General features: G+C 33.1%; 3 protein-coding genes across 4 annotated transcripts; 1 reads left to right on the top strand and 2 right to left on the bottom strand.

The window, feature by feature from the left end:
• Window positions 1–2,473: 2,473 nt before the first annotated feature.
• On the bottom strand, window positions 2,474–3,660 carry LOC120632522 (40S ribosomal protein S17). Its single transcript, XM_039902340.1, has 3 exons — window positions 3,538–3,660; window positions 3,249–3,400; window positions 2,474–2,742 (listed from the first exon to the last, which is right to left on the bottom strand). Exons 1-3 carry the CDS (start codon window positions 3,538–3,540, stop codon window positions 2,496–2,498), a joined length of 402 nt encoding a protein of 133 aa, XP_039758274.1. The 5' UTR covers window positions 3,541–3,660; the 3' UTR covers window positions 2,474–2,495.
• A 768-nt stretch (window positions 3,661–4,428) lies between these two features.
• On the top strand, window positions 4,429–10,707 carry LOC120632521 (46 kDa FK506-binding nuclear protein). Of its 2 annotated transcripts, none has more exons than XM_039902338.1 (8): window positions 4,429–4,646; window positions 5,625–5,858; window positions 6,647–6,819; window positions 7,057–7,220; window positions 7,559–7,787; window positions 9,122–9,289; window positions 9,706–9,878; window positions 10,342–10,707. In XM_039902338.1, exons 1-8 carry the CDS (start codon window positions 4,637–4,639, stop codon window positions 10,421–10,423), a joined length of 1,233 nt encoding a protein of 410 aa, XP_039758272.1. In that variant the 5' UTR covers window positions 4,429–4,636; the 3' UTR covers window positions 10,424–10,707. The 2 variants fall into 2 exon arrangements, with proteins under 2 accessions (XP_039758272.1, XP_039758273.1); XM_039902339.1 differs by having other exon boundaries at window positions 4,431–4,646; window positions 5,625–5,852.
• Window positions 10,708–11,361: 654 nt separating this feature from the next.
• LOC120632523 (UPF0729 protein AAEL015238) lies at window positions 11,362–12,478 on the bottom strand. Its single transcript, XM_039902342.1, has one exon. It carries the CDS (start codon window positions 12,276–12,278, stop codon window positions 11,988–11,990), a length of 291 nt encoding a protein of 96 aa, XP_039758276.1. The 5' UTR covers window positions 12,279–12,478; the 3' UTR covers window positions 11,362–11,987.
• Between the last annotated feature and the right edge of the window lie 4,249 nt (window positions 12,479–16,727).

The raw sequence follows: 16,727 nt of genomic DNA, 5'->3' as shown, positions 1-16,727 counted from the left end.
TTGGTGTCAGGTTTGTTTATAAAGTCCACAGCATACAGTAAGCTTACAAATAACCATTGAATTACTATGTAACGAATTTCGAAGCTCACTCCAAATAATGTATATTATATCAATGATCAAGATAGCATATGGTAACGCAAAAAATTAACAAAACATACCCGTTAGACAATTAAGTTTTGCTAACAATATTTTTACTATCCTTTTTTAAGTAATAAATTACTAAATTACTATTATCCTATTACGTCAGTGCTCACACAAGTCTTATTTTCCATGGGAAAACATTTAAAGTTATTAAAAAACGCAAAAGTGATGAGTGGTTTTATTATCTCTTAATTAATTGTACTCATTAAACTCCAAAAAACATTTGTATACATTCAACTTTTATTCTTTTAATCGTTTATTGAAATATCCTAAGAATAAACTGGGTTCTTATCGTCACTCGTCACATAAAATTCGAAATGCTAAGATTTTGCCAACGATCTCCCATTTATTTAAATCAACAACAAGGAACAACTCACAGCAAGTATCACCACAGAATACCAGTATTTTTTTAATGTGTCTTTTGAATCTACTCTTTCAGATCTTTTATCTATATCTATACTTATAATAAAACTGTAACTGGAAGATTTCTGTACATTTAATCTATTTTTAAAATTTTAACTGTGGGATGCTTTATACTCGACACTGAGTCCAAAACAGATTTTTATTTAATTTTTGTCCGTCTGTCCGGCCATCACGTGAAAACTACTGAACGGATCTATATAGAAGTTGGTATAGTGGTAGCTGATATATAGAATAGGTAGGTAGGTCAACATGCAGGATACTTTTTATCCCGATGAACAATAAGTTTCCTCTGGGAAATAAGATAATTTTTTTTATCAATTTTACTTTATAGCTCCGTCAAATTTTAAGCGATTTCAATATATATATTTTTTTATTGAAAGTGTATACTATCAATCATGTATTGTCTAATTTTCGTCGGAGTTAAAGGGCATAACTCTTCACAAATAATAGCAAGTCGCAAGGCATGTGGGACAACGATCGAATGCATGCGTACCCTCACAAACTGAATGATGGATGTATGTATGTATCTACTAAAATAATGCCATCTTACTAACTCAGTATACCACGTAAAATAATAGTAGGTACATAATGCCATCTTACTAACTCAGTATACCACGTAAAATAATAGTAGGTACATACAAATCGCGAGCGAAAGATAACTGACTGATTCATCACGAAATCTCAGGAAATATAAAGCCTACAAACTTGAAATTTAAAAGGTGGCAATAATCGGTTTTGGGAAATTTCCCCCTAAGAAAAAAATTAAGTGTGGGAAAATACTTATAAAAAGTTTTTTATGATCTTTCTTATTATTAAATCTACAAACCTGAAATTTAGAGAATAGGTTTATTTTAAAGCATAGCTATCCGTTTAAATTTGTTTTTATCCAAATCTACTCCTAAAGGGGTAAACAGGGGTTGGAAGTCTGTATGGAAGTCTTATGTTTTTCAGGTGAGAGACACCAAAATTCGCATAATAGGTTAACAATTATAAATAAATGGGTTAATAAGTAAGGGCTGTACGCACAACCGTCGAGATGTATTAAATGCGGAAACCAGCCCAGATGAATCAAAAGAGAGGGACGAGTTAATTAAGGTGGTCAAGCTAGAACAGCAGCATCCGGGATAAACTAAAAACGGATAGGTACTTCGTTTATAGTATTGAACCGCAATATATTAATATAAAACACCAAGGTCTCTTTCTGTCTGTTTGTTGCCGTCTTTCAAGAATTGAAGCCTCGTGTATAGCTTAAATTGGTAATTTGAGGTGCACACTTCAAAATTTTTATAACTTCTCTTTTATATTATCATGTAATATTGTAAACTTGAGAGTATGTATCTCTTTCTGGTTGTGTCCTGATAAAGTAAAAATCATGCGACTGATCTTGAGGTTATCGGGATAAATCTTAGCTAGTTTTGATATAAAACTTGGCATATTTTGCTCAAATGTAATTTTTTGTGGTAGGTACTTAAGTGAAGATGGTAGCGGGTCGACTTGTTAGGGAGTATAGACGCATATCCCGAATCGGTTTCTACCGGAACGCTAAAATAGCTTAGCGACACATCTTTTTCGGTAGGGTGTTAACATGCCACTGCCAAAGCATCCCACCACTAGTAGACATAAGAAAATCCAGAAATTTAAATAATAATTACAAATAAGGCTTTCGAATAAGATTGATAACTACTTCTTTCAGTACTTTAATATTCCTACTTCATAAGCAATTATTGTTAATGAAACCCAGCTTAAGATATTTTGTGTGATCTGTCCATGGTAATAAAGTGTCAATAACTGAAGGTTTCACCATATTGATTTAAGTTAAATTATTCTTAATGGTCCACCATTGTAAATTATTTTCTCTGACATAGTGATATATATAGCCATTTAGCTGAAGTATGAATAAAACAAGCAATACAATTTAAAATTTATTATCCTTAATTACGCCTTCCACCATATCCACCCTGCGTCGCAGGCTGTGTGAGTTGAAGACCATTGATGTTGGTGAAGTCAAGCATTTTCAACATGTCCTTGGTGTCAGGGTCCACCTCAATAATGTCATGCTCCAAGGCAGAGACCTCGGGGACAAAGTTGTCACGCCTCTCACGCTCCTCCTCCTGAAGCTTGATGGATATTCCACGGACTTGGGAATGTCTGAGACGCCTCATTAAATGTGTAGTGAAACTGAAATATAATTATTTCAATTACAAAAGTATATAGAAATACATGCATTACATCTTTGTTTTCTTCTGGTTATGATCACTTTTTTATTTCATTCTCATTTTTTTTTACGATTGTTTATCAGTATTAATTGGAAACATAAATAAAAGACTGATTTTGGGATATTTTAAATATTTTTACTGTTAATCATTCCATCATAAATATTTGTCCACAAGACGTAAGTTCATAAGTTGCTTCATTGTTACAATACTATTATTTTACCTTATTTTAACACGCTTTTAATAGCTTCACCTGTATGTATGGTTGTTTTCATAACTTTTCAGTGCAATGTATTTTTTTTTTATAAGAAAAAAAACCCAGTAATGTTTTATTATTATTTACTTAGAAAAGACAAGTAAGAAATATAGACTATACTAGTAGTGGGCTTCTAAAACAAACAAAACTTACTAGATAAAAGAAAGATAATACGAGACATGAGACTAGAGGTTATTAAACTATTAAAGACTTACCCAGCGATTTTATTACGAAGAGGTTTGGTCGGAATTATAGCAATTTCTTCACATATCCTCTTGTTGGTATGAAAATCAAGAGTTAATCTTGTATAGTATTTTTCAATAATAATTTTCGCCGCTTTCTTGACAGTCTTCGTCCTAACGCGACCCTGTAATGTTATAAGATATTGTAAATACCCCCACCATTACTTGCAACACTATTTAAGAAAGCTAAATTTTATTTATTTCATTATATTTTGTTGTGATTTGTTAGATAGAATTAGATTTTTCATAAAATTATTTTTACCATCTTGGAAAATAATGTTTCCGTCTACTGACACTTGACAGCAAAAGAAACCACATACAAATTATGTCAAAAATGTCAAAACAATTTCTTCTTTTTTAATTTAGCTTAGCTTACGGTTGTGGATCCTAGTTTTTTTGAGCTTTTATGCACTATTAATCTGCACAATACAAGTTACAACAACTTTACAATTTTGTATATCACATTTCACATTTTTGTGTTATCGATGAGATGTGTACGTATTGCATTTATTATTTTACATTTTATAATGTTAAAATATTTTAACCTTTGAAGATAAACGTATACCATCGCGGACTTTTTTTTATCATTTTAAGATATACAATTCCATACATACATTGATTTGTTCTATCTCGTAAGGTTTAGCTAGAGTTTGCAATTTAAGAGCACAGAAATATGTATGTTTCGAAATCAATTGAAAGCTTTGAATTTCTTTGCTTTAATTCCTTTGTTCGTTGGCCGCCCATGGTTCATGACAATAAGCCATCATATCAGATAATAGCTAAAAATCTGCCCTATGGCGTAACCCAGGTATGCGAATGAAAATCGCAACCGCGATGAATGCAGTCCGGTAATTCTCTCATACGAAATAAGCTAATACAAAGTAATTTTTATTTTCTTATCGTAATTTAGTTGGCATCCATCCACTCTAATACCTAACTAGAACCTTAAATAAGAAAATTATTCCGCAGTAGTATTTTGTTTGTGCTTATCCAGCTTAATACATTGCACCCATGCGATTGAATATAGAGCTAAAATATAAAAGAATGTTGCGAGAACTGAGAAAAATAATTTTATAGATTTTTTTTCATAACAAATAATACTGTTAGCAAGTGTTTTCGAGTCTGGCAACATTTAAGAACTTCATTTTCCGAAATTAACTGGCCTTGTGTAATTTTTTGTACAATCTATTGGTGGTGTGGTTATTGAATGAATTGCCGCCTTGGCGCCTTCTGCATTTATCTTTAAAATAGTGAATAACTACTTAGCTTGGATCATTTTATAATTTACGGAAGGCGTTAACCTTTCCATTTCTCTAGTCTTATAGGATTTTTTCAATTGCACGTCTCTACAAACCACCAAAATGTTTTGGGGTAAGTTACCGGTAACCATAAATCACCACGTGTTCCTTTTTAAATACAATTTATTTTTGTAATATCCTTGTATCAGAGTTGAAAAGGCTGTTTTGCAACGTTATGCTAAATGTGATAAACTACTACTGTAAAACTTGGTGTATTTTTGACCATGTAGGTAGGTACGCATGTTGTACAACGAATATAATAAGATTTCAGGATTCAGGACATCGTTTGCAAGATTTCGGAATGAAAAAGGATAGGTATTCTAATTAAGCGTCAGCGTAAACGTATGATGTACCATTGCAACCAACTTAAGGCCTGCGCACTCGGAGTCACGCTCGCACGCGCATTGTTGTGGATCTCGAGAATTCTTAATTATTTTTACGCTGCGGCTCTAGGCATCTCCTTTGGAAATGAGATTAATTTGTATAAAATGTACTAAAAGTGCTAAAAGATTTTTCAAGTAACGCGGTCAGACGCTACTCCGATAACATTCCATTCATAGTAGTAATAGCCTCTGATGTGGCTTTCGGAGAGAGTTTAACTTCACGATACAATATTATCCAAGAAGCTATTGCTACATCCACCGAAAATATCGGACTAATTTCACAATACGTTATATCTCTAGTTCGCAAAAAAAAAATTACTTAGTGGCGTCAAATAGCACATGTCATAAATCTGGTATTCCCAAGTTGCGTTAAGAAAGTCTTAGTTTAGTCTGTTCAGCATGTTGAAAGTCACAGCTATTATAATTCATAACATGTTAGTTGATTAAAATTGTAGTATGAGAATGTTAAAGCCTGTTACATGTATATAGCAGCTAATCTTTAAATTCCTCTTATGGGAGAGGAGTCTTGAGTCCGGCAGTGAGTTATTTCAGTTTCTTATTGCCGTCTTTGCACTATATCTTAGGCTCAATCTTCTCTTGTGTTAACTTCGTTGCAAATGAATATAAAAGAAATATTTTAAATATTTCCCTCCAACTTTGACTTCCAGGACTGATAATGGAACCGAACAAGCGGTACACCCAAGTGGTGGAAAAGCCGTTCCACATTTCACAGGCAGCTATGGACATCTCAACAGGGGACAATGACGCATGCCAAGTCATGGTGGTGGTTGATGGAAAAAATTTCCTTGTGTGTACCCTGCAGAAGAATAAGAGCATCCAAGTACCCTTAGACCTTTACTTTAAGACCGGAGATGCTGTTTCATTTTTGACAAATGGTAAGGGTTAGTTTCTCACTTCCTTTTAATATATTTTGTTTTTGTATCAATAATTCTTCACTCAAATCTAGCATAGTCTATACTGATATAGACACATCAGCAAAAGCTGCTTAGTCTTATGTAATAATAATAATAATAATAGTCTCCTATTAACATACATAATTTTGAATTTTTGTGGATATAACTTCATTTTTAAACTTAAAACTAAAGCTCCACACAGGTTAGCTTCTATCTTGGTCTTTAGCTTTCTAATGATGAAAGAATTTTTTAAATTATTTGAGTTTCAAAGCTTAATTAGAATTAAACATACAAACAAATGTTCCCTTTTCCATTCATGTGTGTATTAGTTAAATTTATATAATATTTATGCCTCAAAAAACAACAAAATAGTCATTATAGAAGAATTTTCCAGATTTGTGGAATGCCAATCTCTGTTGGACCTTTCTCAAACTCCTTCAAACCAACCTGTCTCCAATAAAGTAAAAGCCAAAAAAGAATACAGGTCAATTATCCTGGATTATGTTTAAATTTTAAAACAATGTCCAACTAAGGATCAATATGATCCGGTGGTGACCATTATAAGGGAGCTATGGTGAAGCTCTCAACCTTAACTAATCACCCTACCAGCTGGTGTAGTATGAGGGGACCAAGGTAAAATTTCATCTTTGAATATAGTATACATGGTCTGCATTTGTTAAAACTTCGATAGCGCGATGTAGGATCTTGTGGCGTCACTAGCTAGGTAACGTTGAGACCACCACAACTACAACTCATTGTAATTTTTTTTCTACAAGGTAAATGCAATGTTCACTTAACTGGTTATCTGGATCCTGAGTTTGAGGAGGCGTCAGAGGATGAAGAAGGGGAAGAGGAAGAGGAGGAAGAAGAGGCTCCAGCACTCGTCCCTGCTAAGAATAAAAGGAAACTGGACAATGCTGTTGAAGGAAGTGCTACTAAGAAAGCTAAGGTATGGCTAATTCGAGTTTTTCATAAATGTAAATTTCTTACAGTAAAGTGGGTACTGACCCACATAAAGCTATTGTTTAGCGAATCAATTCAAAACAGTTAAAATTGGACCTAGGAGAGCATGCTTTGGAAATGCTCACTTTTTTTTATTTATCCATTGAACTTGGTATTGGAAATTGTACTAAACTTAGTTCAAAATGATAATTATCATAATATTATACAATTTGTCCTAAAACAGCAAGACAAAAAAGCAGCCAAGAAAGGAGTAACAGCAGACAGTTCAGATTCTGATGATGAAGGTGTGGACCAGTTGCAAAAGTTCTTAGAGGGAGAGGACATTGACACTGATGAGAATGATGATTCATTCAAAGTTAATAGCTCTGCTGAGGTAGATTCAGATAGGTAAGTTTACATTACAAGGTACTACTCACAGTGCCTAGTTGGCTCAAAATGTTGTTTGCGGGTCAAAAAAATTCTATACTGGCAGATGTTGTCCTGCCACACAATTTGCTAGCAAACTTAGTATATTCTGGATTGCTACAGTTCAGCTTGTAAAGAAAAGATAAATATAATTGCAAACATACACACACCTATATTTTATAAACACAGATGTATAATGCAACATATTATATTTATTCCTATCTACATGTTATAATAGATTGTTAAAGCTAAATACCATATGGGTCATCATTTACAATAGAGTAAGATTTTAAATACAGTTTGTTATTTTTATACAACAGTGATGAGGAAGAATCTGATGAAGAAGGCGAAGAGGGTGAAGATGATGAGGATGAGGAAGAGGAAGATGACTCTGACAAGGCAGACACAACCTTAGAGACAAGCAAAGAGGAGAAAGATATTGACACATCCAAAATGACCAAGTCACAGAAACGAAGACTTAAGAAGAAACTCCAAAAACAAAAGCAAGAGCAGAAGGAACCTCAAGTTAATGGCATTGATAAGACCAAGGTAAGATTGTTGCCACGATAATACAGGGTGTAAATGACAGTTAAGTAAATAAAGACTAAGTGGAAATGTTATGCTTAATTCTTACAGTTAAAATACACATACGATTTTGAAATTTTTGAGGATGTGTATAATCGCGAACATTACGATTGCAACGCTCTGCGATCTACGTACGCAGCGATTCTTAATCAACCTATGGTCAATAGGTACCTAGTAGGTATGTTGACCTGACGTGTAATGTCGGCGCCCTAATGTCACAGTAAATATATAAACTAAATCAGTATGGAAACTAGACCCGATTGTTAAAATAAAAATCTATTCTATTGGAGTGTTAAGGCTGTCATTGTAATATATGTACATTTTTTTTTTTTGTATCATCTAGTCAGCAATGTAGGTAGTAAGATTTTTTTTGTGTTCCATACCAAGACTATGCCAACGCGACCTTAATACTCAGACACTACTGTTCGTCAAGTTCGAATGGCTATACTACGAAAAACACTGGCATCGTCCGTGGTGCGAAGAAACGCGAGCGATGGCTCTTCTCGACTGAGTGCCCCGAGTACCGACTAAAAACTTGCGATAGTAGCTTTGGGGCCTTGTCGGTGTCCATGTGTACTGTTTTGAACGTTTGTTCGTAGTTTCCCTATTGCTTCAAACATATTTACTTTGCTAATATCGAGGGAGGGAGATAGCAATACCTTCACAACGCTTATTCGTTTCATAGTTGCGTTGGTTTGTAGGTATTTTGACAGAGTCGTGACTTGTATTTGAACTTTTAGAGAAATACCTGCACACGCGCGCTTTGAAATTAAAATTTACATTGCTTTTATTGGTGATTATCGTATTTTTTAAAAATTTCAGTTAATATCTAGTACACACAATTCTCGCTGTATTTAATAAAAGAAAACTTAAAAATATCATCAAAGTCAAAAGACAGACAAAATATTCTAACTCAGAAACATGTAATGAATCCCTGGTTTAGTATTTGTTAACATATTGCTCTCACTAAAATTTATTCCACTTACTACTTTATTCAATATTGCCACGAAAGTAACTTTAAGTAGTGAACTTTTGACCACAATCATGGAATAGTAGTGATGGTCTGTATGCTGCAAGAATGCATTTTAGATGTCTTTCAGTTGGTCTTATTATAAAACTATATTTAACAGTTAACATGTATAACAAATTAAAACAATATTGTTTTATTATTTATTTAACTTAGGAAACCCATTTGCCATATGGAACACTAAATTGTTGTCCTTAGAGTGTTATACATTTTCCAGAAGTTGTTTGTAAAGATTTTATTTTTACTCCAAATAATGTGTTAATAAATATAGAAAGAGAAACCAGCTGAACAGCAAAAAGCTAAAAAGGAAAAAGGTGAAGCAAAAAAGGAAGCACAGCCTGTTGAGAAAAAAGAAAAGAAGTCACTCAGTGGTGGAGTCTCCATTGAAGACTTAAAAGTAGGGTCTGGACCAGTGGCTAAACCTGGAAAAGTGGTTATGGTAAGTTGGAAAATACTAACATCAACGTTTTTTTCTCAACCAATGGTTATATAATGTAGCACCTGTCTTATTTTTCTTGTGTCCAGTTGGCCAATTTATTTTGTATATCAAATGGGCCTAGGGTGTTACTAAAGCTGCAATTTTACACACCTGGTGGTGACACCATTTAGATTTCCCAACATTGTTTAACTCTCCCAGCCCACTGTTCAAAGTTAAATCATCTTATCAAGTTGAGATACTGAGGTTATTGTTTGGTGTAATAGAGTTTCTTATTTCCTTGTACAACACGACATATCCAACCTCTCTCACATAATGAGTGACTGAGCTTTCTTATTAGATAGAGTTAGTAACCATTTTTCTTACACAACTTATTACTTTTATGAAGATTCTTATAATTTTATTATATCTTTGCACAGGTATACTATGAGGGCAAGCTGAAGCAGAACAACAAGATGTTCGACAACTGCCAGAAGGGACCCGGGTTCAAGTTCAAATTGGGTGCTAAAGAGGTCATCTCTGGCTGGGATGTTGGTGTCGCGGGGATGAAGGTTGGCGGCAAGAGGAGGATCGTCTGTCCGCCTGCGATGGCGTAAGTAATCAATTTGGAACCCTCGTAGCTTTAGTTTTAAGTTTACGAATGTGGTTATCGCCATCATCTCACTACCGTGTGGTTCTTATGTACGCATCAAAAGTGCCACTTGAATAAAGATATTTTTGACTTTGACTTTGAACTTTGAATTTTAATATCAATAGAAAATCAGCAGCTATGATTTGCTTGCATAACATATGCAAATCTATGGTTTGAAATACTTATCCAGGTTATTCAAGAAATCTAATAGAATAAAGTGACTTGACTGTCCAGTAAGACTCAAATCTGCAAGAACCTATTGAGAAATATCAAATTGGATAATTATTGGAAGTTTCAATTGATAATGTACTAGATTTGTGAACATATTATAGTGATTGAAGCTGTATTTTCAGTATAATTCATCTGTCAATCATGAATTCAAAATAATTTAGATTTTGTCATTAAAAGTTGTACTTCTTTACAGGTATGGTGCTAAAGGATCTCCGCCAGTTATTCCACCTAACTCAACCCTAGTATTTGAAGTTGAATTAAAGAATATTAAATAAATTGACTGTTGAGACGAGACTGTTTGTATTGTGTCAAGGACATTGGAACAAGTTGTTTCATAATTTGTAGGGTTGCCATCAGGAAATGCTTTAAAGCATGTCTTCTATACAGCTAATATGAATTACTTAGAATATTTAGAATTTTATTTTTTTTAAATGTTTACTCCAATTTTTTTACCTGTCATTTAAACTAAATAAACATTCTTTTCAGTATGTTTTTAGTGAAGTGTTTTCTAAAATAGAAAAAACAAGTGTGTTCACATAAATAAAAATTTCTATATGTATGTTTGTTTTGACTATTTTTAAAACAACACTAAAAGTAACGAAAATAATCTTTATGTAACAAGGTAAGAAAATACGATATCTATTTTTGTAAGTTCTCCATATTAGCTGTTTACTGTAACTTTAAGTTGATGATAAGTTAGGAATAAGTGAAATAGTAAGGCGGATATTTAGTTGTTAATGATCAACATGACGAGTTCAAGCTGGAACTGAAATTTATCAACTAAAGATTTGAACTTTTCAATTTATTTTTATTATTTGTCTACTTTACAGTCTATTCTATACTTAAGTATTAAATAAATCCAGATAGCCATTCCACACTTGTCCCAGGTTTTAAGATTTTCTAACTTAAACAATATCAGGAATTAGGAAATGCCTCTCAGCTTTATAATATGTATTTAATTTTGACTTGGGTTACAATAATGAAAGTAATGCAAAGTCCCGCAGTTTAAAACCAAATTAGATGTATTGATTCAGACTCATTTGTGATGTAATTTTCTTTTAGTAAGCTCATTTAAAATTGAACCTTATCTTAACTCAACATGTTTTCAAGAAGTCAGTGGAAAATAAAACATTACAAATAACAACATACATTTATTACCTGCAAATTTTTAAATGTAACTAATGTACCAGTACCTAAGTAAATAAAATGAATATTCCAGTGAGTGTATTGTTTAATTTGATCCTGATTACTGTTACAAAATAAGCAATTGTACAAAAAACTCAATCTTCTCTTTTTTATTTGACAAAATATTTTTTGGTTGGAACCCTTAGATTCAAAGAAAAACAATTTCAAGAATATGTTAGATTAGCTTTAATGAGAGTCACAGGGCTACAAAACACAACACTGCAGTAATTTTAGCTTACATAGAGGAAATATTATTATCTCAACTCAACGTTAAAAACACAAACCGGCATAAGACTGAAACTAGTATACAATGACTGAAATATATTCAAATAATTAGCACGCAACATCAACAGTGATTTATACCACATAAAATATGCATTCGAAAAAAACCCTTGATGTATCAAGGGGCTAAGATAAATGCTGAAAACATCAGCATTCTAGCAAGTAAATTGGCCACAGTAACTAATTTTAAAATAATATGTTCAAGTTCCAATAAAATATAATAAATAGTGGTTACTAAAAAACCTTGTAGACAATGAGGAAATAAAGATTAAATAATTCAAGGTTGTCCAGAGAACAATGAAAAATTAGGTTTAGAATAATAAAAATTGGTAGATTATAGATTTAGAAATAACAACATTGATGACAACACCTTTATTCCGCTTTTAGTCTTAAATCTGGTTTAACAGCATGGGAATCTTTTTGTAAAGTCTCAGTTTTAGGCGTTAATTCAGTGTTCTTTTCATCGACAACAGTCTTATTTTCATCAGGTTTATTCCTAAATGTGCAGACGCCACCTTCACATTTAAAGGGAAATTCGGTTTTCACATTCCCTTCAGCGTCTTTCACAGCCCAGGGGTTCCAAAAGCGTAGCACGTACGGCTGGACGAATTTGTGCCACAAAAACAAAAGCAGTGGAATGATGAAACACGGCACACAAACCATTTTTTCTTTTCTTGAGTAACGCACAAGGTTTACGTTTATTTACTACAAACACAAATTTAATATCGTCCTCACTTCCGCAATATATTTGTTAAGTTCGTTAGTGGGATATTTAGTATTAATTTTTATAAATATAAATCAAAGATTCAAGTCAGCTGCGTCGTAAAACTTGGAAATTTTGAATTGAGATGTCAGGTCCCAGGATGTCACTTGTCACCATGTTGTCATCGTTGACGTTTGCAATTTTTTTAATCTTGACAGTAAGTTACCACAGATACACCAACTATCCGTTTAGTGCATAGACCAACGAAAACATACTCGCAAAACGCAAACGATTTCTTATTTTTATAACTGTGTCTGCCAAATACTCTGGCGTATCTAATCTAGCTCTTCACACTTGGAAAAGACGTACGGGTAACACACTTGTAGAATGATTAACAATAATGTTCGGTGAACACAGTGACCGCCAAACCGTCAAAGATTATGAAGGTTGATAAGGAAAAACTTGCTGCGTTAATAATAAAAATTCTAATTGCACCCGCACGCGCGCAGCTTTAGATAATGCGACTTACATTAACTAACGCTCCAAAAAGTTTATAATAGTCTTGTTAAACACAGAAATACGACACTTTTCACCACTCCTATATTTTTTCGAAATACCAACAAGAAAGCGAGCGGTAAAGAAGCGATAGTAGAATGTTCGAGTGAGCGCGAGCTTCTTCGCACTCTTATTCGCCACCGCCCGCCATAACTCGCAGAGCGTAAAGTGGATAGGGCAGTGAGCTTACGGTGGTAACCTATTAAAATCATTAAGGTAGCCAGAACCTGCCTAGACTGCTCTGTCAGAATATAGGTAGCAACCTAGAATTTAACAAACAGAAACACTATTACATATGTAATAGTGTGTCTGTTTGTTTGTCACCCTTGTTTGACTCAACTACTGCAACGATATCAAAGCCATTTAAGATTGAGACAGCTTGTATCCTGTAGACGGATTCAAAGGCGGGATTTAAGAGTTATCCAAGATAACCTATACCTATACCTACCTATAGCAAAGGATCCAAAAAATAAAACGATAGGAAATAAACCTTCATCTATACGTTATCCGCTATGCACGGAAAGCAAAAATGGTACCTATAAAGTGAGTGGTAAAGTAATAAAAAGTGAAGGTAAACTTATTAATACCATCGTTTTGATTGCCGTATTTCAGCCCACGAAGAATTGTTTCTATCCAGAGCGTATTAATAACCAGACATTTCAAAAAATACCATTTCGTGAAATTTTGATCCCACCGTTGGAGCATTTTAATTATTTCTGAATTATCTCAGGTCAGGCTAGGCAGGAGCCAAAATTTATTTATTTTTTATTTCGCCTGACAAGGGATACATTACCATCAGCCAAAGTACGGCAACAGAAATTTACCCCTGTATATTATTACACGTATGTATCATATCAACCCATTACCGGCCCACTACAGGGCACGGGTCTGCGCCCACAATGAGAAAGAGTTAAGGCCGCAGTCCATTACGCTGGCCCAGTGCGGATTGATAGACTCCACACACCTTTGAGAACATTATGTAGAACTCTCAAGCATGCAGATTTCCCCACAACGTTTACCTTCACCGTTGAAGCAAGAGCTATTTTAATTCCTTAAAACGTACAGAAAGTTTAAAGTTAGAGGTGTCGGATTCGAATTCGGCCCCCGATAAGGGAGCCAAAGCCCTGCCCACTAGGCTCATCAGCGCTCAATGTTTACCTACAGGCTACATCAAATCACAGCTTTCTCCTACGAAAAGTTTGAGCTACGCGGACTGATGGACAAACGGAAGCACATTTGGACCGGACATGACGAAACTCTAATGGTTCTTTATTGACTATGGAACTCTCAAAAGCACTCAAATATTCCACAATTAAACTCAAATAACCTCAAAACATATGTATTTTATTTTGTTGTTTTGTTTAACATATAAATATTTTTGAAGTTATACTTCTTTTGGCATACCGTTACAAAAAACCGACACCATGAAGATAGCTATAGTCAACATTTTAGTTTTTCTAAAAAGGGTTTGACAGTTGACTTTCAATAATTCAAACAATACCTTTTTTCCATTGTTAGTGTCCTATTTTCTACAAAAGTATAATAAGGCGAAAGATAAAAATTTTGAAAAGATTTTATCTTGTTACGGCAAATAAAGTATAACTTCGCATGTAGGTACATAAGTACACACACGTTATTTTTTAATTCAAAATAACGCCCCTGTTGTAGCAACACATAAAATAACAAATTTATGTAGTTTACGTTAGAAAAATACATTTTATCTTCATTGAATATTATTTTATCAGAAATCCATACTACTACACAAATAATTTCTTAGGGAGCACCATAGTTTCAGGCTTTAAGCTTAGCTTACTTTTTAGCCATCTTAAGAAGGGGTAATTTCCCAATCTGACGGGTAAAATAGCACATAAATCACATTAATGCTAATTCTATCGTACACGAATTTCTAAACTAAATATACTCTAAACTCAGATGGAGGAACTACTACACTTCATATTATAGTACTATCTTTTTAACAAAATAACGTGGCATTGATGGCAAGGATGGCACATGCTACATGTACTTACTACTAGTTTTAGATCTCTCAATTTAGTTAATTTCATAAACTTGTGTAAAACAGAATTAGTGCTAACGTGCGTCGGTGCCACATCTGCTTTACACAAATCTAAACTGAATTGGCCGGAAAGGGCAAAAAATTAGTAAGCAAAATGATTAAAACAGTTTTATTGCAAATAAACTTCATAATGATGCAGATAATGTACTGAAAATGCACTACTTACTATTGCTAGCTTTTAGTATTTTTTTATCATCAATGAAAGCAAACAAATAATTAGGTAGTAGTACATTTTAATTCTCACCATTGTGTTTCTTTGAAAAAAAAAACCGTTTAAATTAAAATAAATAAGTTTAAATAATAGGTATTTAATATTCATCAATGTATTTAGATCATTTAATGCCTCATTATTATTAGGTTTTCTGAATTTACATAGTTGCATCCATTTTGGATTTACAATGTTTAGTACTGACACACAACTTTAAGTTCTGATGAAATGAACATACCTAATTGTATTAATCTGATATTATACAGTAATATACATAGAAAATGTATAGTCATCAGAACCAAAGGTGTGTACACAATTTCAGATCTTTCAATCAACAAAAAACGGACTGACTATCTGTAAGAATTAAAAATAAAATATATATAATTTTGTGTACCATAGAATAAAATAACCTAACATAAACTAGTCTTAAATGAGAACGACGAGTCATTTGATTATTCGCGGATAAATTAGCCGTGCTTTAGTACTATTTATTGTATGCAATACAATTTGTCATGTTGTTAGTATGTAACTAACTTTTGGAGTTTTTAATTGTATGCTATATCATAATCACCATTTTATGGTATACGAGTTGTTGGTATGCATAATAGATTATTTATTTTTAACTAATAATTAAAATTTACTTAAATGTTATTCATTACACTAAACTGAAGGTAGAAAAAAAACGGAATTAAAATACAATAATACCTTTCTTACCATGAACATCGTATTTTCATTCCGTAGATTTTTTGTACAATTATTTTGCTACCCTGTATTCATAAAGCACGCATATATTTTCTAATTTTGGGTAGGTTATATGAATTTACAATATAATATTTTCTTAAATAGCTTAAAGAGCCTAGTACTCCTAGCTATACAAACTTAAATAGAAAATAAGGAAGGCACGTCAAAAGCTCTATGAAAAAAAAAAATTATTCCCAAACGATAGTTCTACGGACATGATATGAAATACGCGTATGAATCTGCAAAATCTGTCTTAGAGTGTAAAATTTCGTAAAGGTTTTGATTTGTCTATAACAGATAGTTGTATTTGTCAATTTCTTAAAATATTCAAGAGGAAGACTTCGTTGAATAAAAAAGTGACTGCCAACCTTCACTTGTTGGACAGGCACATAAAGAAGAAGAATCGAGGATTAGTTTTTGCATATCAAGCTCTATACTACCGTCAAAGTAAAATGGGTATTATTGTTTTAGAGTCGCAAATCCAAACGCTCTAAAAAACCTGAAGAATTGCAGGTAATTAAATATAAGCATTAATAAAATGCACTTAAGATCCATTTTATTCTGACATTAGTATGTTGATACTAGAAATCGACTCGATCTTAACGCGAAATCATTCGCGGACAACAGCATTAGTAGGTACCTCTATTTATTACAATAAATAAAGCTACCTACTTAACAATATAAGTTATATTTAGATTATTAACAATATTTATTACAAATTTTATAAATTATTACAACCTTTCTCGTATTTAGACAATACTTAAAAAATATATACCTAGTCTATTTAGGATCAACATTTAAAACATAAACGTACACTTAGAAAAGTAGTTA

The sequence above is a fragment of the Pararge aegeria genome, chromosome 20, assembly GCF_905163445.1.
Source record: "Pararge aegeria chromosome 20, ilParAegt1.1, whole genome shotgun sequence".
Taxonomy (NCBI): Eukaryota; Metazoa; Arthropoda; class Insecta; order Lepidoptera; family Nymphalidae; genus Pararge; species Pararge aegeria.
The sequence above is the reverse complement of the archived record's forward strand: the minus strand, read 5'-3'. Positions and strand labels throughout refer to the sequence as shown.